Source organism: Balaenoptera ricei, chromosome 6, assembly GCF_028023285.1.
Source record: "Balaenoptera ricei isolate mBalRic1 chromosome 6, mBalRic1.hap2, whole genome shotgun sequence".
In the NCBI taxonomy this organism is placed as follows: domain Eukaryota; kingdom Metazoa; phylum Chordata; class Mammalia; order Artiodactyla; family Balaenopteridae; genus Balaenoptera; species Balaenoptera ricei.
The window spans coordinates 73,789,410-73,814,122 of NC_082644.1; the positions used below are offsets into that span (position 1 = coordinate 73,789,410).

At 35.8% G+C, this 24,713-nt stretch overlaps 1 protein-coding gene across 3 annotated transcripts in view; it reads left to right on the forward strand.

Annotated features, from left to right (window-relative positions):
• Positions 1–24,713, forward strand: part of SMC5 (structural maintenance of chromosomes 5) — a 97,380-nt gene that overhangs the window by 47,295 nt on the left and 25,372 nt on the right. For all 3 annotated transcript variants that reach the window (XM_059924879.1, XM_059924880.1, XM_059924881.1), the window contains exons 9-15: positions 2,684–2,939; positions 4,766–4,920; positions 9,906–10,019; positions 19,234–19,328; positions 19,974–20,106; positions 22,785–22,958; positions 24,244–24,413. In XM_059924879.1, the coding sequence (XP_059780862.1) occupies positions 2,684–2,939; positions 4,766–4,920; positions 9,906–10,019; positions 19,234–19,328; positions 19,974–20,106; positions 22,785–22,958; positions 24,244–24,413 (1,097 nt within the window). The remainder of the gene's footprint in view (positions 1–2,683; positions 2,940–4,765; positions 4,921–9,905; positions 10,020–19,233; positions 19,329–19,973; positions 20,107–22,784; positions 22,959–24,243; positions 24,414–24,713) is intronic.

Genomic DNA, 24,713 nt, shown 5'->3' on the forward strand with positions numbered 1-24,713 from the left:
CATCTCAGAATGAGAGCATACATTTATTAGAAAAATGTAGTAGGTTTTTCTGAGAGTTCTGAGTGCCTGTTTAAGTTTTGTGGCCATAAATTTGAAGTAAGACCTGTTTTCAAGAGTTTCTCCAATTAGTTCAGTTGTTTAGATACAGATAAATAGAAAGTATATATTTAGGTTTAATAAGGACTAAGCTTTTTCCTTGCTAATGTGACATAGGAATGGTGGAAGTTCAAGAGGCTTTTGCAAGGGAGTGATTCTAGAGTTGTGGAACCTCAGCCAGTTAAGGAAAGAAATGAGGGGGATGGTGGATTGTGAAAAGGTAGTAGGGTCAGTGGATTACAGGACCCTATGCAGTCAAAGGATAGTTGGAGTAGGAAGACCATAGTAAGTAAAATGTAAGGAAAGGAGATGGTGATCAAAGAGGAGGATTGTGGAAATAGTTTTCAGAGGTGGTATGATTTTTGGTGATCTACATGATCTAGTCAGAGATATAACTATAGATATAATCTAACATAACTGTAGGAGAAGGTGGCTGAGGTGGTGTTTAGGAAAAGACAGTTGAAGAAGTCAAGGAACACAGAGGCCAAAGAGTTAGACTGGTTTTCTGTATGTATGTTGGAGTTCCATTATGGCCAGCATAATGATGGAGAGAAAGACAGTGAGTCAGGTGCTAAAGGCATCAATGAATGAAGAGGGTGAGGAAAGACTTTGAGGAGGGTAGTTAACATAGCAAAGGTAATGGGTGGTAAAGTCTGATCATATGATCTTCAAAGATCTGAAGTGAGGCTCAATTAACGGAGGAAGTAGTACAGCGGAGATTGATGAGGATACCCTCCCCACTTCTGAGTCCTGAAGTGCTCTGAAGAATTATGGCAGGAAAAGGTCACCATTTGAAAGGTCTCTAGGGAGAAGTATCTTCCAATAGCCAAGTTTTAGGTAGAACAAGAAGAGAGAACATTCAGAGAAATTGAAGATAGAGAGCAGTAATGGGGATGGTATCCTAGCGAACATGCATGATCCAGGAGGCTTGGACTTACTGTGCCTGAGCTAAACATGGGTGTGATGGAATTAGTTAGTTATGGTAGTTTCTTGGATGAAGGTGGCAAATGAGTTAAAGTTAGAACTCAGAAAATTTAGCTAGAAGGACATGGGACCATCAGGCTGCTTTTCAGTTTTTCAGGTCAACATCAGACAAAGACCTCTTGGTATAAAATTTCTTCAGCAGCCCAGTGATTTTTGGTAGCTTGGTGGTCTCTATTTTGCTGGGATTGTAGAGGTTATATCTGTTAAATTTCTTGTCCCTTTTTTATGGACTTGGACTTCCTCATGTGTTTGGTGATTCTTAATTCTCTCTCTGTCTCCCATGACATGCCAGTTTATTCTTCTAAAAGCCTTGGACTTCATGGGTTTCCTGGCTGAACACTGTGGCTTCTTGTCTGCTTCCTTCTTCTGGGCCCATTGAACATTGTTAATTTTCAGTCACACACACACACACACACACACACACACACAATCTTAATTTTTTCAAACATAATATTTTACCTTTCACTTCTGCATGTTTGTTATAGGAGAGGGGATTTTGGCATGTGTTCAGTTCATTATCTTGATGCTGTCAAAGCTAAACTTTTAGAAAAGAAAATTGATTACAACCCAAATTTCCAGCAGTAGGGAATGGGATAAAATGTGGTATATCCATATAAAAGAACATTATGCAGGTATTAAATTTTTGTTTTGCAAGGACATGGAGGTAATGAGCAACTGCTCTCAATAAATTTTTAGTGATGCCATTTGCTAAAACGTATATGTTCTATTGATGGATATAGGCTGGCATTGAAATGTAAATGTTTAAGGACCTTAAGATTTTAGGTGTTTTTTATTTGTTTTAAGTTTCTATATTTTCTATAATGGATATGTTGTAAATATACATTTATAATGGGGAGGAAGAGGGAGTAAATTTGACTTGGAAAGAAAGGTAACTAATAAGCAAATTATGTGATATGTTAACCTTATCTCATTTAACACAAAATTCTATTTTTGCAAAAAATAAATTGGGTGTATGCATCTGTGTCTTGAAGAAAATCATAACTCTGTTTTAGGTAGACCATGTATGGTTTTGATAAAAATTCCACTGGCAAGTTGCATGATCTGGTTTTTTTTTTAATGATTTACCCTGAATATAAACATACAGATTGAGGATTAAAATCTTAAAATACTAATTTGAAGTGCTAGTAGAAAATAATTTAATTGAAAGAAAATAGTTTATTGTGGTTTTAAATTAGTAGAGTGACATAATCTTCATCATCATTTCTATTGCTGCTTTATTGAAAGTCTGTGGTATACCATGTGACTGTTTTCAGTTTTATGATGTATAGTATGTGAAATCTTCCTATAAATATTTAGAAATCTACTGATTGGCTTTATAAATATTTTATTTATTTAGCAAATATTTACTGAATGCTAACTATATGCTAACCACTGCTCTAGGTACTTGGAATGTATTGCTGAACAAATAAAGAGACAGGTAGTCTGGTAGGAGTAACAGTTTAATTCTAATAGGATACCTTTTAATGAGGGAAAAAACCCATGTTCTTAGATTGTTTGCATTTTTAAAACTGTTTTACTATAAAAGCCTAATAAACCAGGAGAAAAAACAATCTCCAGTGCTAACCTGCTTTTGTTTTATTAGATTGAGGCGCTTCAGCAGGCTTTAACAGTAAAACAAAATGAAGAGCATGATCGACAGAGGAGAATAAGTAATACCCGCAAAATGATAGAAGATTTGCAAAGTGAACTGAAGACCACAGAAAACTGTGAGAACCTTCAACCCCAAATTGATGCCATTACAAATGATCTGAGACGAGTTCAAGATGAAAAGGCATTATGTGAAGGCGAGATAATTGATAAGCATAGAGAGAGGGAAACTCTAGAGAAGGAGAAGAAGAGTAAGTTTTTTTAAACTTATAGTAAAGACATGTTTATAAAATGGAGATATGTCTCTGCTGATGGGCTTTCTTCTTCCCTGATCATGTGTCTAAGTGTTCATGTCTGCTTGTTGAGGAAGCTCAGTTCAGTTCTTCCATTTTAGTGTCTTAATTACCTATATCTATTGTGTAATGATTTGCCACGAGCAGACCGTTGTCTTATGTCAGATTATGGCAGTTGATTTAATTATCTAAAACTACTTTATTTTATTTTCTTTACAGTCACTCACTTTTCTGTTATTTCTCAGGTCAAATTTAAGCTCTTCATTCTAGCCTTCATAACCTTCCATTAGCTTTGCTCCTTGAAGCCTGTCCAATTTCATCTTTTTTTTTCTCTGCTGCAGACCATGTGGCTAGATCTATAGCATTATTTAGTTAGAGGAGATCTTACATTCTGTCTGCTCAGTATATATGACTAAGGTCAGTTATTAAACAAATTTGTTTATATGTTTAGCAAAATGCTACATGTATGGTTTAAAAAAAATAATAACACTAGACAAGAAGGGTAGCCCAGTGCCTTTCCAACTTCCAGACCCACTGTCAAGAGTAAGCACTCTTAACTATTTCAGTAATTTTTTCTAATAGTCTTTCATATATCTTAATCATATTTTTATTTCACCATGGCTTGGTTAATCAACTTTAGATATCATCTTTTAATATTTTGTTGCTTTAGATGTGGATTTCAACTCATGATAGCTCCCCTACCTATTATGGTAATTCCTCAAATGGGATTATTATATTAATATTAGTAATCATTAACATTTATTAATGTTGATTTATTACCAATAATATTCTTACTTTTTTTTGTCATTTAACATTTGTTGATAATGCTTGAATGCACACTTATAAGCTAAAAATACTGGTACTCCTAGCCTTCCTTTTTACTTTCCTCCCTTTAATTCTTTAATATGTACTCTGGGTTTTATAGTTTAAAGGCTGAAAACATATTTTATTGAGAACCATAATTAAGTTTTATATGGTCTGTTTATGGGTTAATTCTAATAGCTAGAAATATTAAGTATTATTTATGTTATTACAACAATAAAACTTGTTCACAGCAGAGCCGAGTAGTGCATTATGATCTAATTTCTGTTCATTGATAATTTTTTTTTAGGATTTTAATTTACCATTTTTTAGAAACACCATTTACTTTAGCATTTCCTTAAATTGGGAAAAAAAATTATCAGGCATTCTCTTGAGTTCTGAGACCTTCCATCCTCCTCCCATCTAAACTGATTGTTCTCAAGGTCTCCTGTATGGCTGTTACCTGGGACTTGTCTCACACCTTTTCTGTGTTGGATAAAAAGCTATTCCTGAATTCTGTGTCTTCATTTTTCTTAAATTACTTCCTTGTTCTGTAAGAGTACATATTCACATAACCTCCTAAGAAGAGATATTTGGGAATTAATTTGAGTCTTTGCATCCCTGAAAAACCTTTACTTCATTATCCCCTTTTTTCGTTTTCATTTTATAAAAATCTAGCTTGAAAATAATTTTTCTTTCAGAATTCTGAAGGCCTATTGCCATTGTCTTTTGATAGGAAATCTAGTGTTTTCTCATTATTTTGTATGTGACCTATTTATTTTTGATAGTTTAAATATCATCTTTTATCCCAGGTGTTTACAAATTTAAGAATGATTTGTCCAGGGTGGGTCTTTTTCACTGTGTTGGGTACTTGCTGAGTGGTGTTTATAACCTTTAGATCTAAGATATTCTTTTATGTTATTAATAGATTATTTCGCTAATTAAAGTTTTCAGAGGAATAATGCTTTATTTTCCAATTTTAGGTGTGGATGATCATATTGTGCGTTTTGACAATCTTATGAATCAAAAGGAAGATAAGCTGAGACAGAGATACCGTGATACATATGATGCTGTTTTATGGCTGAGAAATAACACAGACAAATTTAAGCAAAGAGTCTGTGAACCCATAATGCTCACGGTAAGAAATTTGTTCATCTTAGTAGTATCTGTTAGTTTTATTATTGTAATCATTGTAGGTTTTGTTGTTTTAAGAATTCTTAGTCTTATTAACACCCTGCTTTTCCATTAGTAGACTTGTGACATCTGGTATGCTGCTGAATCCATACATGTGCTTTTTAAAGGGTCCTTGATAATAAACCTATGAACTTTTTCTTGATAGAAGTATGAAACTGGCAACTTATTGACCAAGAATCATGTGTAAACTTGGTTAGCTGGTTTCCTTCTGGCAATTGCTATTCTTCGGTTACAACAGGCAATATATTAAATGCTGCCAAAGGGGTAGAAAACTGCTATAAATAAATGCATTTGATATGGAACACCTGACAGGATAGACAACAAAATCATCTGCTACAAAAATAAAGCATTCTGAGGATTCTGAGAATGAAACCAACAATTTATTGACCTTATAAACATTTGATAAGTCTTATTAATGATCATGAGTCATCAAGAATAGGGCAAGCTGTATTTAGTAAATCATTTAATGAAATGTGGGTGTGGATTTACTAGGAGGATTTCCATCTAAAATATTTTAAATGGTAAGTTGGGCCATGAGAAGGAATGAAAAAGTAAAAACCACATTCTTTGCTAATGACATGTTTTATACACACGCACACGCACACATACACACACATACACACACTTAAAACTCCAAAATAATAAAAGGATTATTTTTGCTAGATGATTTTTTTTTTTTTTTTTTTGGAAAGAATTCACTGTAGATCCTTGTAGGATTCATGAAAAGTTCTATATTCTGTAACTCCTGTTTATATTATGCTTTATTCAAAATCATTTCATATAGTTTGCATTATATTAGCAAAATTAGTGTGCATAATACTGTATTCTCTCCTTGCTCAGGTATGAATTATTAGAATATTTTTGCTTGATCAAGAAGGGAATACCTATTTTGGATGCAGATATTACTGTTTTGATTAATTCAGTAAAGAAGAAATACTGTGACCCTTAGTATTATAAATTAGAATGCAAGTGTAATTTTTCAACAGACTTTCATTAAAATGCTAACCTCAAAACAGTACTTCTAGTCTTTATTTGATTTGTCATCCTCTTGTCACTTGATTTCCTGATAGTAGCCTATCACCAAGTCAGATTACTAGCTGGCATATATTTACTTTTTGAATTACATTTGAGTCTGAGATAAAGGGAGATACTCTGTTATTTTACCCTTCCTGGAACAACCTTTTACTTTTCCGACCACCTTCTTCCAACTGTATCCTGCCCATACACTTACCTAACCCTTCAAAATCTAGTTGAAATGCGTTGTACCACCTCCATAGGCCTTTAAAATGTTGCCATAGGTCTCTATTTACTAATATAAAGGGACATTTATGATATGTTAATGACTTATAAAACAGATTACAGGATAGGATATATAGAAAGATTTCATTTTTAAAAATTGTGGGGGCTTCCCTGGTGGCACAGTGGTTGAGAATCTGCCTGCCAATGCAGGGGACACGGGTTCGAGCCCTGGTCTGGGAAGATCCCACATGCCACGGAGCGACTGGGCCCGTGAGCCACAATTACTGAGCCTGCGCGTCTGGAGCCTGTGCTCCGCAACAAGAGAGGCCGCGATGGTGAGAGGCCCGCGCACCGCGATGAAGAGTGGTCCCCACTTGCCGCAACTAGAGAAAGCCCTTGCACAGAAACGAAGACTCAACACAGTCATAAATAAATAAAAGAACGTGAATTTCTAAAAAAAAAAAAAAATTGTGAAACAGGAATCTGCCATCAACCACCAGAACATCTTGGAAAGCTACACCTCCTATGTCTACCTGTCTGTGTCTTACTACTTTGTAAAGACGTGGCTCTGAAGAACTTTGCCAGATATTCTCTTCACCAATCTCATGAGGAGAAGGAGCTCGCTAAGAAGCTGATGAAGGTTCAGAACCAACAAGGTGGCCAAATCTTCCTTCAGGATATCAGGAAACCAGACAATGAATGCAATGGAGTGTGTATTACACTTGGAAAAAATTGTGAATCAGTCACTACTGTAAATGCACAAACTGACCAATGACAAAAATGACCCCTACTTGTGTGACTTCTCTGAGACTCATTACCTAAACGAGCAGGTGAAATTCATCAAAAAATTAGATGACCGGGTAACCAACTTATACAAGATGTGGGCCCCAGAATCTGATATGGCAGAATGTCTCTGATAAATGCACCCTGGGGGAGAGTGATAATGAGAGCTAAGTCCTATGCTGGCTTATCCATAACTATAAAAAAAGATGACTTCCTATGGTGATATTGGGGTTACTTTACCCTTTCCGTAAGTTGTAGCAAACACCCACTTTATTTTTTTTTTCATTTGTACCATTCCTTACAACAAAGTATTGGGTTGGCCAAAAAGTTCCTTTGGGTTTTGTTTTTTTTTTTTTTTTTTTTTTAATATTTTATTTATTTATTTATTTATTTATGGCTGTGTTGGGTCTTCGTTTCTGTGTGAGGGCTTTCTCCATTTGCGGCAAGTGGGGGCCATTCTTCATCGCAGTGCGCGGGCCTCTCACTATCGTGGCCTCTTCTTGTTGCGGAGCACACGCTCCAGACGCGCAGGCTCAGTAATTGTGGCTCACGGGCCCAGTCGCTCCGCGGCATGTGGGATCTTCCCAGACCAGGGCTTGAACCCGCGTCCCCTGCATTGGCAGGCAGATTCTCAACCACTGCGCCACCAGGGAAGCCCTCCTTTGGGTTTTAAGTAAAGATAAAAGACACATTTTTCATTTTCACCAATAACATTATTGAACAACGTATTCACCCTTTTGTTCCACTACCTTCTGCCACTTTTCAGGCGACTTCATAATTCCGTCTTCCCAAAACTTTATATCTTTTTGAGCGAAGAACTGTTCTAGGTGCCTTTTACAGTCTTCCAGGGAATTGAAATTTTTTCCATTAAGAGAATTTTGTAAAGACTGAAATAAATGGAAATCCAAAGGTGCAATGTCTGGTGAATATGGCGGATGAATCAGAACTTCCCAGCCAAGCAATAAGCATTTTTGCCTGGTCATCAAAGAAACATGCCGTCTTGCGTTATCCTGATGGAAGATTATGCATTTTCTGTTGACTAATTCCGGACACTTTTCGTCAAGTGCCGCTATCAGTTGGTTGAATTGGGGGCAGTACTTGCTGGAGTTAATCATTTGGTTTTCCGGAAGGAGCTCATAATAGAGTACTCCCTTCCAATCCCACCATATACACAACATCACCTTCTTTGGATGAAGACTGGCCTTTCGTGTGGTTGGTGGTGGTTCATTTCACTTGCCCCACAGTGTCTCCTGTTCCACATTATTGTACAGTATCCACTTTTCATGGCCCATCACAATTTTTTAAAAACATGGAACGTTTTCATCACGTTTAAGTAGAGAATCACATGCAGAAATACGGTCAAGAAGGTTTTTTTCACTTAAGTGGAACCCAGACATCAAAGCAATTAACATAACCAAGCTGATGCAAATGATTTTCAACACTTGATTTGGATACTTTGAGTATGTCGGCTATCTCTTGCTTGGTATAAAGTCAGTTCTCAATTAATGTCTCGATTTGATAGCTGTCAACTTCAACTGGTCTACCCCACTGTGGAGCATTGTCCAGCGAGAAATCTCCAGCACGAAACTTCGCACACCATTTTTGACACATTCAATCAGTCATAGCACCTTCTCCATATGCTGCACAAATCTTTTTGGCGTTTCAGTTGCGTTTCTACCTTTCTTAAAATAATAAAGCATAATATGCCGAAAATGTTGCTTTTTTTCTTCCATCTTCAATATTAAAATGGCTACACAAAGATTCACCAATTTTGATTTTTTTTTAAAAATACATGCTGGTATGACAGCTGTCACAATATAGTCTAACAAAGTTGTTTCGAAGTTAAAGACAACTAAGCGCTAGAGCCATCTTATGGAAAAACCAAATGAACTTTTTGGCCAACCCAATAACTTGTTACCAAAAAAATTGTGAAACAGTAGACATCTAATGTCTGTAGTGTTTATGTCTGGGGGATGGTATTTTATATGGCTTTGATTTTTTCATTTGTTTGCTTGTTTATTAGTTTTCCCATCTTTCTATACTGATCAATATTCTGTAATTTAAAATAATACCAACATTTATGACAAGCAGTCTACTGATTTTTTTTGTTGTATTATTTCTTTTAATCCACATTTAGTCCTTTGAGATATAGACTGTTTTACTCTACCTATTTTAGGATGAAGTAACTAAAGCTTTCAGAGATTAGGTGGTACTTGATTAAGGTCATACATAGGAATGGAAGTGACATCTGTCTGATCCCAGAGCCCTAGATCTTGAACTGTCTTAGTATCTTACATAGCACTGAGCCTCAAGTGCAAAAATGTCTAATTAAATGTCTAATCAAATGTCTAATTTGATTAAGTAATTAAGTTTATGCTCTAGTAGTACAAACCTAGGGTTTCTCTTGAAAGCACCCATAGTTATAATTAATCCATAGCAAGTTTTTTTCATTAGTTTCATAAAGTTTTATTTAGGCCTTTGTATTTTTATACTAATTAGTTTTTGCCATGTATAGCATGAATTCCTCTTAAAGATTAAGAAGAAAAATATTAAAAGTTTGGGGACAGATGAGAAATGTTTATACTCAGGTTACAATCTAACCCTATTTCAAATGTTTTCAGTGAGTTGACCAGAAAGGAACTTTTTATTTCTTAGACAGTATCAAAATCAATATGCGTTAGGTGCTGTTAAAGTCTTGGCTTTTGTTTTACTATGTCTTGGACAGTAAATTAAATAGCCGTTTTAAAATGTTGACTCTTCAATACCAAACTGTTCTTTTTTGGTCTGCTTTTTTCTTGAGGATTTATTTAACCTAATTAAATAAATCTAAGTTAAGTATAATTATGTTCTAGTAGTCAGTTTGGATTTCATGAAAATCAACTTTTATTTTCCTTTTGTTTTGTTTAGATCAATATGAAAGATAACAAAAATGCCAAATATATTGAAAATCATATTCCATCAAATGACTTGAGAGCTTTTGTGTTTGAAAGTCAAGAAGATATGGAGGTTTTCCTCAAAGAGGCAAGTACTGTAATATTTTAACTCACTTCACACTTAGCTTCCAGTGCTTGAGTTTTCAACCTCATTCTAGAGCAAAAAATGATAATGACCTATTTTACCAGCAGTAACTCTTGTGTAAAATCATTCAAATTTGCTAATTTCTTTTCTGTCTATACCACTGAGGATTGAATTAGTTTTATAAGAGGAACAACAGCCTATAATTCCATCTTTAACATTTTTTGAAATTACCATTGGGAATTAATGTGAAGAGTAATTCTGTCACATTGTTTTAAGAGAAACATCATAATGATGAGACTTTGGTCTTGGACATCCTTTTTGGAAATGTATTGGAATGAACTCAGTTTTTCTTTGGAGGGGAATATAATGTTGTAGCTTATTATAAATAAAAAACTTTAAAAAGAATGAGAATTCTATATCTGACTAGAAAAACACCACTGACCAAGAATATAAGCCACTGGAAGACAGCATGGCTTAGTTAAGAGTATAGATTCTACAGATAGGCTACCAGGCTTTGAATTCCGACTTTACTGCTGATTTCAGCAAGTTGACTAAATGTTTTGTGTCTTAATTTCTTCACTATAAAATGGAGATAATATCTACTTCAAAAGATGGTTGTGATGATTAAATAATTTATTAAATGAAAAAGTTTAGAACAGCGTTGGGCACTATTGTTTTTATTATATATTGTTATATATCTATATAATATATGTTGTTAGCTATGTATGTTACTATCCTTGCCAGTAAGGTTACTTTTTCCTTTTGCAATACGCCTTCTACTTTTTAAAAAGCCCTGGAAAGATGAGGTTTAGATTTTGTTTTGTTTAAACTTTTTCTAGTAAGTCTTAAGTGAGGACAGGACCATGAATCAGCTTAAGTAGTCCTCTATTTCTCTGGTACACAAGTGATTGGAAAGAATCTTTACTTTCTTTGACTTTTACTGTATTGCCCTCCTTCTGGTTTGGGAGTTGACAGGGAATGTGAATAAAAGATGACTGGATAAAAAAGTTGAATCTACAGAATTATAAAATGGTCTCCAAAAAGTTAAGCATTTGTGTTATTCAGAACTATTTAAGCCTAAACAGTGAGTTCTTGAACTGATGTCACTGAAGAAGTAGGTTACTTGGATTACAAGTCTATGAGACATGGCATAGTGTGAAGGGCCTGGAGTCAGGTGTAATTAGATGATTTCTATTTTGCAAATGGCCAGCTTAGCCTACACTGAGTAACTGGATTTGCCTCAAAAACTCATGCTTCTTCCTCTGTGCTAAGAATTTGAACCATATATTAATAATATGACAGGTTCCTGGAAATTTGACTTTTTTTTTTTTTTCTTATACTGTGACAACTTTCCATAGGGGCTCATCATTAGGACTAGAACTTCCTCTTACATGTATCACTTTTTGTGTGTATATTTTAAATTTTGAAATATATTGTATATAACCTCCTCCTGTAATTATATCTACTAGAGTACCATTTCCCATCCTTTAGTAACTTACAAACCTTCTTCATGGTGTTTGCCATTTCTGCATACTACCATGTACTACCATCACAATTTTTGCCATATCTGGGTACTAACTATATTATTATTTAAAATTTTTCTTTAAATCACTTCACTTCTTGTTACTGAAATGAAATATTCTGAAAGGAAGTATAATGTCATTACCAAATTAGAAAAACATAATTTACATTACAGTAAAGACAATAAAAGCAGTATTAGTAAATCCGAGATCTGTACTGTTGCTTCTCGAAAGCAGATGATATGATTTTTTTAAAAGGAGGTAATAAGGAGTTAAAGACATGATAACACCATATGTAACTTACTCATTGGTATGATTAGAAATATTGAAAGGGAATTGAAAAGGAAATTACTTTCTCATTGTGTAATTCAATTTTATTTAGTGTAGCCACCACTAAAACAATAGATTTTTAAAACTTAAATGAATTCTGCATACTAGTATCATTGATACATTGACTCATGGCCAATATTGTTTCATCTATACCTCCACTCCTCTATTTTTTTTAATAACTTATTTTGATATAACGTCAAACTTATAGAAAAGTTGCAAGAGTCATACATATGAATCCTATATACCTTTTACCCAGATTTACAATAATTATTTACATTTTGCCCTATTTGCTTTATTTTTTAATTTTTTTAATTTTTAATTTATATTGGAGTATAGTTGATTAACAATGTGGTGTTAGTTTCAGGTATACAGCAAAGTGGTTCGGTTATGCATACACATGTATCTATTCTTTTTCAAATTCTTTTCCCATTTAGGTTATCACAGAGTATTGAGTAGAGTTCCCTGGGCTATACAGTAGGTCCTTGTTGGTTGTGTATTTTAAATATAGCAGTGTGTACATGTCAATCCCAAACTGCTAATCTATCCCTCCCCCCCGCCCTTCCCCCCTGGTAACCATAAATTCATTCTCTAAGTCTGTAAGTCTGTTTCTGTTTTGTAAATAAGTTCATATGTATCAATTTTTTTAGATTCCGCATAAAGCCATGTCATATGATATTTGTCTTTCTCTGTCTGACTTAATTCACTTAGTATGATAATCTCCAGGTCCATCCATGTTGCTGCAAATGGCATTATTTCATTCTTTTTAAGGGCTGAGTAATATTCCATTGTATATATGTACCACATCTTCTTTATCCATTCATCTGTCGATGGACATTTAGCTTGCTTCCATGTCTTGGCTATTGTAAGTAGTGCTGCAGTGAACATTGGGGTGCATGTATCCTTTCAAACCATGGTTTTCTCTGGATATATGCCCAGGAGTGGGATTGCTGAATCATATGATAGCTCTAATTTTAGTTTCTTAAGGAACCTCCGTACTGTTCTCCATAGTGGCTATACCAATTTACATTCCCACCAACAGTGCAAAAGGGTTCCCTTTTTTCCACCCCCTCTCCAGCATTTATTGTTTGTTGACTTTTTGATGATGGCCATTCTGACTGGTGTGAGGTGATGTTTCTTTTTTTAAAATATATTTATTTGTTTATTTGTTTATTTTTGGCTGCATTGGGTCTTTGTTGCTGCGTGCGGGCTTTTCTCTAGTTGCGGCAAGCAGGGGCTACTCTTTGTTGCAGTGCATGGGCTTCTCATTGCAGTGGCTTCTCTTGTTGTGGAGCATGGGCTGTAGGCACGCAGGCTTCAGTACTTATGGCACGCAGGCTCAGTAGTTGTGGCTCGCGGGCTCTAGAGCACAGGCTCAGTAGTTGTGGCACATGGGCTTAGTTGCTCCGCAGCATGTGGGATCTTCCTGGACCAGGGCTTGAACCCAGGTCCCCTGCATTGGCAGGCAGATTCTTAACCACTGTGGCACCAAGGAAGTCCTTTTTTTTTTTTCTTTTTTTTTTTTGAGGTGATATTTCATTGTAGTTTTGATTTGCATTTCTCTAATAATGAGCGATGTTGAGCATCTTTTCGTGTGCCTCTTGGCCATCTGCAAGTCTTCTTTGGAGAAATGTCTATTTAGGTTTTCTGCCCATTTTTTGATTGGGTTGTTTGTTTTTTTTGAAATTGAGCCACATGAGCTGTTTGTAAATTTTAGAAATTAATCCCTTGTTAGTCTCTTTGTTTGCAAATATTTTCTCCCATTCTGTGGGTTGTCTTTTCATTTTGTTTATGGTTTCTTTTGCTGTGCAAAAGATTTTGAGTTTGATTAGGTCCCATGCTTATTTTTGTTTTTATTTCCATTACTCTAGGAGACAGATTGAAAAAGATATTGCTGCGATTTATGTCAAAGAGTGATCTGCTGGTATTTTCCTCTAAGAGTTTTATAGTATCTGGTCTTATATTTAGGTCTTTAATCCATTTTGAGTTTATTTATATGTATCTTGTTAAAGAATGTTCTAATTTCATTTTTTCATGTGTAGCTGTCCAGTTTTCCCAGCACCATTTATTGAAGAGACTGTCTTTTCTCCATTGTATAGTCTTGCCTCCTTTGTTGTAGTTTCATTGACCATATGTGCATGGGTTTATTTCTGGGCTTTCTATCCTGTTCCATTGATCTATATTTCTGTTTTTGTGCCAGTACCATACTGTTTTGATGACTGTAGCTTCTTATTGCCATTTTGTTAATTGTTTTGGATTTGTTTTTGTAGGTGTTTTTTCTTCCCTTCCTCTTTTTTTCTTTTGTGATTTGATGACTAACTGTAGTGTTGTGTTTGGATTCCTTATTCTTTTCTGCGTGTGTATCTATTGTAGATTTTCAGTGTGCAGTTACCACGAGGTTTTGGTATAGCATTCTATATATAAACAAGATCGTTTTCAGTTGCTGATCTTTTAATTTAAAATGCATTTCCAGTATCCTGCCTTTGTGCTCTCCTCATAATTGTTGGTTTTGATATCATATTTGTATGCAGATGATTTCCTACCTTTACTGTATGTTTGCCTTTACCAGTGAGCTTTTCCATTCATAATTTTCTTGTTTCTAGTTGTGGCCTTTTCTTTTCCACCTAGAGAAGTTCCTTTAGCATTTGTTGCAAAGCTGGTCTGGTGGTGCTGAATTCTCTTAGCTTTTTCTTGTCTGTAAAGTTTTTGATTTCTCCATCGAATCTGAATGAGAGCCTTGCTGGGTAGAGTATCCTTGGTTGTAGGTTCTTCCTTTTCATCACTTTAAATATATTGTGCTACTCCCTTCTGGCCTGCAGAGTTTCTGCTGAGAAGTTAGCTGATAACCTTATGGGAGTTCCCTTGTACATTATTTGTTACTTTTCCCTTATTGCTTTTAATATTTTTTCTTTGTCTTTAATTTTTGTCATTTTGATACCATGTATCTTGGCATGTTCCTCCTTGGCATGTTTATCCTGCCTGGGACTCTGTGCTTCCTGGACTTGGGTGACTGTTTCCTTTCACATATTAGGGAAGTTTTCAGCCATTATCTCTTCTAATATTTTCTCAGGTCCTTTTCATCTCTTGTCTCCTTCTGGGACCCCTGTAATGTGACTGTTGGTGTGTTTAATGTTGCCCCAGAGGTCTCGTAGACTGTCCTCATTTCTTTTCATTCTTTATTCTGTTCCACAGCAGTGATTTCCACCATTCTGTCTTCCAGCTCACTTATCAGTTCTACCACAGTTACTCTATTGATTCCTTCTAGTGTATTTTTCATTTCAGTTATTGTATTGTTCATCTCTGTTTGTTGTTTAGTTCTTCTAGGTCTTTGTTAAACATTTCTTGTGTCTTCTCGATCTGTGCCTCCATTCTTCTTCCAGGATCTTGTGTCGTCTTTATTGTCATTACTCTGAATTCTTTTTCAGGTAGATTGCCTGTCTCCACTTTACTTAGTTGTTCTTCTGGGGTTTTATCTTGTTCCTTCATCTGAGACATATTCCTCTGCTGTCTCATTTTGTCTAACTTTCTGTGATTACAGTTTCCATTCTGCAGGCTGCAGGATTATAGTTCTTCTTGCTTCTGCTGTCTGCCCTCTGGTGGATGAGGCTGTCTAAGAGGCTTGTGCAGGCTTCCTGGTGGGAGGGACTGGTACCTGCCCACTGGTGGGTAGAGCTGGGTCTTGCCCCTCTGGTGGGCAGGGCTGTGTCAAGGGGTGTGTGTGTTTATCGGGCAGCTGTTTACTCAGGAAGGCTTTAAGCAGCTGGTCTGCTGATTGGTGGGGCTGTGTTCCCACCCTGTTGTTTGTTTGGCCTGAGGCATCCCAGCACTGGAGCCTACAGGCTGTTGGGTGGAGCCAGGTCTTGGTGAGAAAATGGCAGCCTCCAAGAGGACTCATGCCAATGGGTACTCCCCATAACTACCATCACCAGTGTCCTCGTCAACACGATGAGCCACAGACACCCCCCCCCCACCTCCACAGGAGACCCTCCAATACGAGCAGGTAAGTTTCTTATGAGGGTCACTGCTTTTTTACCTGGGTCCTGGTGCACGCAAGGCCCTGTGTGTGCCCTCCAAGAATGGTGTTTGTTTCCCCCAGTGCTGTGGAATTCCTGCAATCAAACCCCGCTGGCCTTCAAAGCCACATTCTCTGGGGGTTCCTCCTCCTGTTGCCAGACCCCCAGGCTGGGGAGTCTGACGTGGGGCTCAGAACTTTCACTCCTGTGGGAGAACTTCTGTGGTATAATTATTTTCCAGTTTGTGGGTCGCCCACCCGGCATGTATGGGATTTGATTTTATTGCCATTGCACTGCTCCTACCATCTTGTTGTGGCTCTTCTTTGTCTTTGCATACAGGGTATCTTTTTTGGTAGGTAGCAGCATTTTTTTTTGTCAGAGGTAGTTCAGCAGTTAGTTGTGATTTTGGTATTTCCGTAAGAGGGGGTGAGCTCACATCCTTCTACTCCTCTGTCTTGTCTCCTCCTGCTTTATTATTTCTCCATAGCAAAGTACAGGTGGTTTTGCTATAACCAATATATAATTCCTAAAAATTACTGTACTATGCAAAATTGTATAATAACCCACAGGGGCTCTGGTGGTAGGGGGAAGCACAGTTTTACATATGTTAAATTATTAAGAAATATGCAGATACAATAAATGTGCTTTTTCATTTTTATTTGTTTATTGAAGTATGGTTGACTTATAAGTTTCAGGTGTACAGATAGTAATTCAATGTTTTTATGGATTACACACTGTACAAAATTAGTATAAAATATTGACTATATTCCCTGTACTGTACGTTACAACCCTGTGCCTTATTGAAAGACCTGAAGTTGGCTTGTGGAAGTAGGCGTTGGAAGGGTTCCGTATGTGAATTGTGTAGTAGGTAAAACAGTTATAAAGCACTTATCTAAAATTGGATGGAAAGTTATAACACCAGATGTGGTTGAGGGGTGGCTCATAATATGTAGTGAACTCAGGTAGCTGGTAGATGTTTGAGAGAGGTGTATGTGTGTCTGTGTATTTGTGCACAAATTATGTCTATTCCTACACAGCTCCATTCAGTTGGGTGCAATTTTTTTGCATTCACCTAGAGAAAACCTTATATTTGTTATGGATGTAATTGTACGTAAGCAAATGTGAGAGTCACATAATGTTTAAATTGTCCCCTAATATATAAATTGCTTGGAATAAATTTGTCCTCAAAACAAGCATTACAGTAAAACTATTTTTCTGTTTGTAATTATGTGTGAGGAAATACTTTGAGCCTTTAAAAATATCCTGTTGCTCATGTAACTGCCTAGTAGGTTTAAGAACCATTAATGATTCTCATCATTCTTTCTATATTTATTAGTTGGTATTCTGTAAGGAAGAGCCCTTTCTTCTCCATTTATTTACTCATTTATTATATCATATAAAATTCATAGAATTTTATGTTTTATGGATTTTAATCCATTACTATCATTATTTATTTTAATGCTCAAATTGTCCCACATTTGGCCAGTGAGACCTTCAGCTTGACCGCTGTATGTTATTTTGCCAACATATTTTGAGCACTGCTTACTTTTGGGGAGAGCAAGGTGTTGACTTATACCTTTACCTTGCTGTGTCTGGGCCTTACAATCAGGCTTTTCCCCAAAGAACCCTAGTTTTTAGAAACCAAGATCTGTGTGCTAGATGTATGCATTGCTGCTAGTGTCTCATTGCTTCTTAGCCCTTGCATGCTAACCCTTATATCTATATTTATTTCTGTATTTATCTGGAGAACAAGAGTGCATAAGGGCACCATGAATTCACACTGATGCTTCCAATTACAGTCGAACACAACAGGGTACCTTCTACTCTTTCTCCTTTGCATATCTGTAATTTCCTACTGTAGCAGTGAAAAACACCTCCTTCTCCCCCTTATCATCAATTTATTTACTAATTTGTTCAAGTGTAGAATGCTGTGAAAGTAGTCACAGCATTCTAGGCTGTGAAAGTAGTTTCAACATTGCTAATCTGTGCCACCATGAAATTCCTCCATTCCGCCATCCCATCTTGTCTCTCAGCAGTGTTTTATTTTTTCTGTGTTTATGTCTTGCACATCTTTTGTTAAATGTGTTCCTAAGTATTTTATGGATTTTTGACACTCTTAGAAATGGATTTCTCAAATTCATTTTTCAGTTGTTAACTGCTAGTACATAGATATAATTTGATTTTTTTTCATTTGATCTGTATCTTGTGACACTATTGAATTCACTTCTTGAATTCTAGTAGTTGCTTTATAGATTCCACAGGACTTTCTGTGTAGAAAATCATACCCTTGCAAATAGATCTTTTTACCTGTTCCTTTTTAATCTTTTACCTCTTTATTACGCTTCACTACATTGTCTAGTACCTCTAGGACAATGTTGAAAAGAAGTGCTGTGATTTGATACCCCTGCTTGTTCCCAGGCTTAGGGGGAAGGCACTCAATATTCCACAATTAAGTATTATGTCTGCTGTATACTTATCATAGATGCCCTTTACCAGGTGGAGGAAATTTCTTTCTATTCCTAGTTTGCTGAAAATCATATGGCTTTTGTACTTTATTCTGATAATACAATAACTTGGAGTGATGTAGCATTCAAAATCAACCAATCTCACATTCCTGGGATAAATTCTACTTGGTCGTGTATATTGCTGGATTCTGTTTACTAATATTTTGTTAAGGATTTTTGTATATGTGTTCATGAGGGATACTGTAATACTTTTGTCAGGATTATACTGGAATCATAAAATGACTTGGGAAATGTCCCTTCCTTCTTGTTCTGAAAAGGGTTTTTGGTATTACTGCTTCCTTATCTGTTTGATAGAATTTATCAGTGGAAATAATAGAAGAAATGTACTCTTAGTGAAAACACATAGCTACAATATCATCACACTAAAAAATTTTCTTATAAGTACCATTAAATAGCTAGTCAGTGTTCAAATTTCTGATCATCCCATGAATGCCAGTAAGAATACCATAACTAGGGCTTCCCTGGTGGCGCAGTGGTTGGGAGTCTGCCTGCCGGTGCGGGGGACACGGGTTCGGGCCCTGGTCTGGGAGGATCCCGCATGCCGCGGAGCGGGTGGGCCCGTGAGCCACGGTTGCTGGGCCTGCGCGTCTGGAGCCTGTGCTCCGCAACGGGAGGGGCCGCGGTGGGGAGTGGCCCCCACTTGCCGCGGCTGGAGGGGGCCCTCGCACAGAAACGAAGACCCACCCAACACAGCCATAAATAGATAAATAAATACTTTTAAAAAAATAAATAAAAATTTAAAAAAAAAAAAAAAGAATACCATAACTATAAAAATCATTTTGATTGATAGTATATGGTAATTAAAGTAATATTTTCTTTTCCTTATATTAAGGTTCATGACCATAAAAAATTAAGAGTGAATGCTGTTATTGCTCCTAAGAGTTCATATGCAGACAAAGCACCTTCAAGACCATTGAATGAACTCAAGTAAGTCTTGAAAATATTATTAGAACTAAGCTGTTACTTTGAATATTGAATAATCATTTCTCTCAAATATATTTTAATTATTTCTTTGTCACATACGTATGTTTCTTATAGGCTGTATTATTCCTTTTTAGGATCTCTACTTAAGTCTAAAATAAGGAAAAATCTAGGCCCAGGAACAGACCATGGTATCAGTTAGTATATGATGGTGATTTTTTAAATCAGTGGAATAATACTGGACTACTTAGTAAAAGTTACTAAAATAGTTGGTTAGTTATTGGGAAAATAAAAGGGTAAATCATCACTTCATAATATAAAAATAATTTCCAGAAGGATCAAATGGAAAAACTGCAATTATAAAACAGCTATAAGTAAATAAAGTCTTAATTCTGTATAAAAGCAATGGTAGAAACAACAAAAGAAGAGATTAATAGTTCGTAATTATAAATATTAAATTTTTCTGACAAGGAAATAAATCTGAATATTAATCACTTAATATTAAGTGACTAAACTATACAAAGAAAATACTTTCTGTACCATCGTTAATTTATATTTTATTTATTGTTTAGTCACCACATGTCAACTAGGAGATTTTTTTTTTTAATGATATTTTAAGAAGAAAAACCTAATAGTTGCTTTTCCTTTCAGACAATATGGATTTTTCTCTTATTTGCGAGAGTTATTTGATGCACCTGATCCTGTCATGAGTTACCTTTGCTGCCAGTATCACATTCATGAAGTTCCTGTAGGAACTGAAAGAACCAGAGAAAGAATTGAACGGGTAAGAAAGTACTGAATCAGTACCAAAAATGTAGTTAAAACTTCTTAGCTTAAAGTCAAGGAAAACTTGTAATTTAAAGAAACATGTCATTGTTTTTAACCATACAGAAATTATCTTGGTATTTTCCATTTTTAATATGACATAGGACGGTGAATGTTGACTAATACTTTACGACAGGAGTGGTGTGGAGTTACCTAGAGCAGGGGTCCCCAACCCCGAGGCTGACCACACAGCAGGAGGTGAGCGGTGGGCAACTGAGCGAAGCTTCATCTGCTGCTCCCCATTTCTCCCCATCTCTTGCATTACTGCCTGAACCATCCCCCCAACCCACCCAACCCGGGTCTGTGAAAAATTGTCTTCCACGAAACTGGTCCCTGGTGCCAAAAAGGTTGGGGACCGCTGACCTAGAGTAAATAAATAACTTAATACCTGTAGGGTAGTTAAGTTAAAACCTGAAGAGACACCTGGCTCTCTTACGTGATTCTGCCTTGCTTGACAAACATTTGTTCAAACATTAATGGTTTAATCATTTAAATTCCTGTATTCTATTTTTCAGACAAATTATACTTTAGGCTGGTAGGCTAGGATATGGAACTGCTTTGGTAAGCCCTCCCCTTAAAGTTTCCATTTAAGATTATCTCATGTGAATGACCACCCTTAATAGGATTTCATTTTCCTGTCTAGTACAGCTACATAAACTCTTAAGTTCCTATATTCTGCTAATGCTGCTTGGAGTTTTCTTCTCCTTACAAGTAATCTCTAAGACTCCAAACCACCTTCATTGCTTTTATCAAAGGGAGAAACAGGGAAGAAGTCTCTTCTAGAACAGATTTTTCCATAATACCAAGTTGCCATATTAATACTGCTTGTAGGACCCAATTACAGACCTAAGTGCTATTTATAATAGTGAATTTATTAGCGAATGTGTTTTACATTTTTTAACAAGCATTCCACAAGTATCCCTAGGATATTCATTTGTAATTTCGGGGCCTCTATATACCTCATTAACAGAAGATAGAAATGCGGGCTCATTACTAACCCATTTTGCACAGACAAGCAAATTATTAATTATGGTAAGTTGCCTGTGTCTTTGATTAAAAATTGTATTATGGTGACCATTTGGGGAAAGCAAAACTACAACTCTCCATGTGGGTGTACCTCTCTCTTCGGTCTTCATAGATGGGGTTTAAAAAAAAGAGGACAAGACTATATACATAGACCAATCCAATTTCTGTCATAACTTCAGGGGTAGGTAGGGCGCTATCTCTGAAGGTTAGGAGAGTAGGCATTCTTTACTATTGCAGAAAGACTATAGAAAATTTGGTAAGGACTTTCATAGCTTTACTTTGGGGCAGAAAGGAACAGTACTGCACTTGGAAAATCCTTTCACTTTTTGAACAGTGCTTCAAGTTGAATTATTTTTATGTACTTTACTTTTTAACATTTTGGTTGAGTCATCTAGAGAGCTTTAACTCTACTGTCTGTACTAGAAAAATAACATTGTATAGAGTAAAGCAAAGTCAGACACCTAATAAAGCCCTTGACATTGTCTTAGCCATCTTTCAGAAGATACAAACCTTCATTGAGAAAATTCACTGTCTTAATGTTTCATGTCTACCTAATGACAATAATGGCTATATTTCTTCCTTAGAATAAAAATAACATTCTTTAGTGTAAGTTTTGCTTTATTATCAAGTCCTGACATTTTGGATTCTGTAAATGATTATACTCTATTTATGCAGTTGTTCTCATTAATTTCCAAGACTGGTCTCTTTGGTTAAATTGTCTGCTGACCTCCTTAGCTTAACAATGTTCTTTTTTCTGAGAGCACTCCCACCATCTCTGTCAGTTTCAGTGTGCTTAAAACTTATTTTCATGAAACGTGGGTAGGCTAACCTCATCTAGGCTTTCCCTTCATTTCAAATTATTCAGCATTTGTGGATGCCAGTTTATACCCTATTAAACTAAGTATGCTTAAATATGTCTTATCTCTTCACTTAAACTTCTAGAGAGAAACAAGCCACAAGAATACTGGTAATAAACCTTTAGAGACTGGAAAAAACTACAACAGCCTATTCTTTATAAATAACAGTAACAAATCCAATGTTAGGGTGTTTAGAATGTGCATTAGTTTATGAAACTCCTTAAATAAATTCTTGAGAGAAGAGATCTCCAAAAAATGCGAAAAGAAGTCTTTGAAGTCCTTGAAAAGTGTGTGCGTTCAGTATTCCCCAAATATACAGGAATTAAATATAAGATTATTTTGAACAATATAACTGAGGGGAGGGGAGAGTAAATGTGTTAGTTGAGATAACACAGTTCAATCTACTGGGAAGCTGACTCCTGGTATCTCTTCTGTAGATAAAACAAAGTCCCAAAAGTACACTTACTTGGGAGAGATTGTATAGTGAAGTAGAAGTATAGCCAACTTTGGTTGTTGTTTTGGTTTTCTCCCAGTTCTCTCTTCCTTAGTGTTGTTTTCCAAAATAATAACCTGAATTTTATCACTCACCTTTTTAGAGATGTTGGGTACATTTTTTAAAAAATAAATGAAAGTATATCTAGTATATTTTGATCTTCTAAAGTTCATGAGATCTGTATTTTTAATTCTTTAGTCCTTTTAAAAATATATCATAATTATTCTTAGATGTGCACTGAATGCTTATTTTACATTATAGGTAATACAAGAAACCCGATTAAAACAAATTTATACAGCAGAAGAAAAGTTTGTGGTGAAAACTTCTTTTTATTCAAACAAAGTTATTTCTAGTAACACATCCCTAAAGGTAGCCCAGTTTCTCACAGTCACTGTGGATCTAGAGCAAAGACGACACTTAGAAGAACAGCTAAAGGTTGGTCATTTAAAAAAAAATTTTTTTTTATTGAAGTACAGTTGATTTACAATGTTGCATTAGTTTCTGGGGTACAGCAAAGTGATTCATTATAGATATATACTTTTTCATATTCTTTTCCATTGTGGTTTATTACAAGATATTGAATATAGTTCCCTGTGCTATACAGTAGGACCTTGTTGTTTATACATTCTATATATAATAGTTTGCATCTGTTAATCCCAGACTCCCAATCCATCCATCCCCTGCCTCCCCCTTTCCCTTGGCAATCGCATATCTATTCTCTATGTCTGTGAGTGTGTTTTGTAAATAAATTTGTGTCATATTTTAGATTCCACATATAAGTGATATATGGTATTTATCTTTCTCTTTCTGACTTACTTCACTTATAATCTCTAGGTCTATCCATGTTGCTGCAAATGGCATTATTTTGTTCTTTTTATGGCTGAGTAGTATTCCATTGTATGTATGTACCACATCTTCCTTATCCATTCATCTGTTGATGGACATTTAGGTTGTTTCCATGTCTTGGCTATTGTAAATAGTGCTCCTATGAACATTGAGGTGCATGTATCTTTTCAAATTATAGTTTTGTCTGGATATATGCCCAGGAATGGGATTGCTGTATCATATGGTAACTCTATTTTTAGTTTTTTGAAGAACCTCCATACTGTTTTCCATGGTGGCTGCACCAAGTTACATTCCCACCAACAGTGTAGGAGGGTTCCCTTTTATCCACACCCTCTCCAGCATTTGTTATTTGTAGACTTTTTAATGATGACCATTCTGACTGGTATGTGGTGGTACCTTGTTGTGGTTTAAATTTGCAGTTCTCTAATAATTAGCAATGTTGACAATCTTTATCTTCTTTGGAGAATATCTATCTAGGTCTTCTGCCCATTTTTTGATTGGATTGTTTTTGAGTTATATGAGCTGTTTGTATATTTTGGAAATTAAGCCCTTGTCAGTTGCATCCTTTGCAGATATTTTCCCCTAGTCCGTAGGTTGTCTTTTCACTTTGTTTATGGTTTGTTTCCTTTCATGTGCGAAAGCTTGTAAGTTTTAAGTCCCATTTGTTTATTTTTGCTTTTATTTCTTATTGCCTTGGGAGACTGACCTAAGAAAACATTGGTATGATTTATGTCGGGAGAATGTATGGTGTTATGTCTTATATTTAAGTTAAAGATTGGTTATTTCGATTTGAGTATTAATAAAGAATATTAACTGGAGTTATAATACTTTAGCCTGTTTTTTAAATATACTAACAATATTGCATATTCCATAGGAAATTAATAGAAAATTGCAAGCAGTAGAATCAGCGTTGACTGCCTTACGTGAGACAAACAAACATCTAGAACACAAAGATAATGAACTTAGACAAAAGAAGAAGGAGCTTCTTGAAAGGAACACCAAGAAAAGACAACTGGAACAAAAAATTAGTTCCAAACTAGGAAGGTATCTTTCAGCCTGTTTTGGGGTAAGGGGGTTGGGTGGGTGGTACAAAAGCACTATAAGGATATTATTAGTTATACATTGTAATGATGACACAATTCCCACCAGCACTCTGTGTACAGTTTCTCTCTCAAACTTACACCCTCCTCCTACCCAAAACATGGGACAAAGGGAGGTGAATCTTAAGTGGTGTGAGTTTTTCTGTTCCCTGATCTGCTGTTCTCATCCCTGGACCCCTTTCTATTCTTAAAAATTATTGAGGACCTTGAGGAAGTTTTGTTTCTATGGATTATATCTATTGAT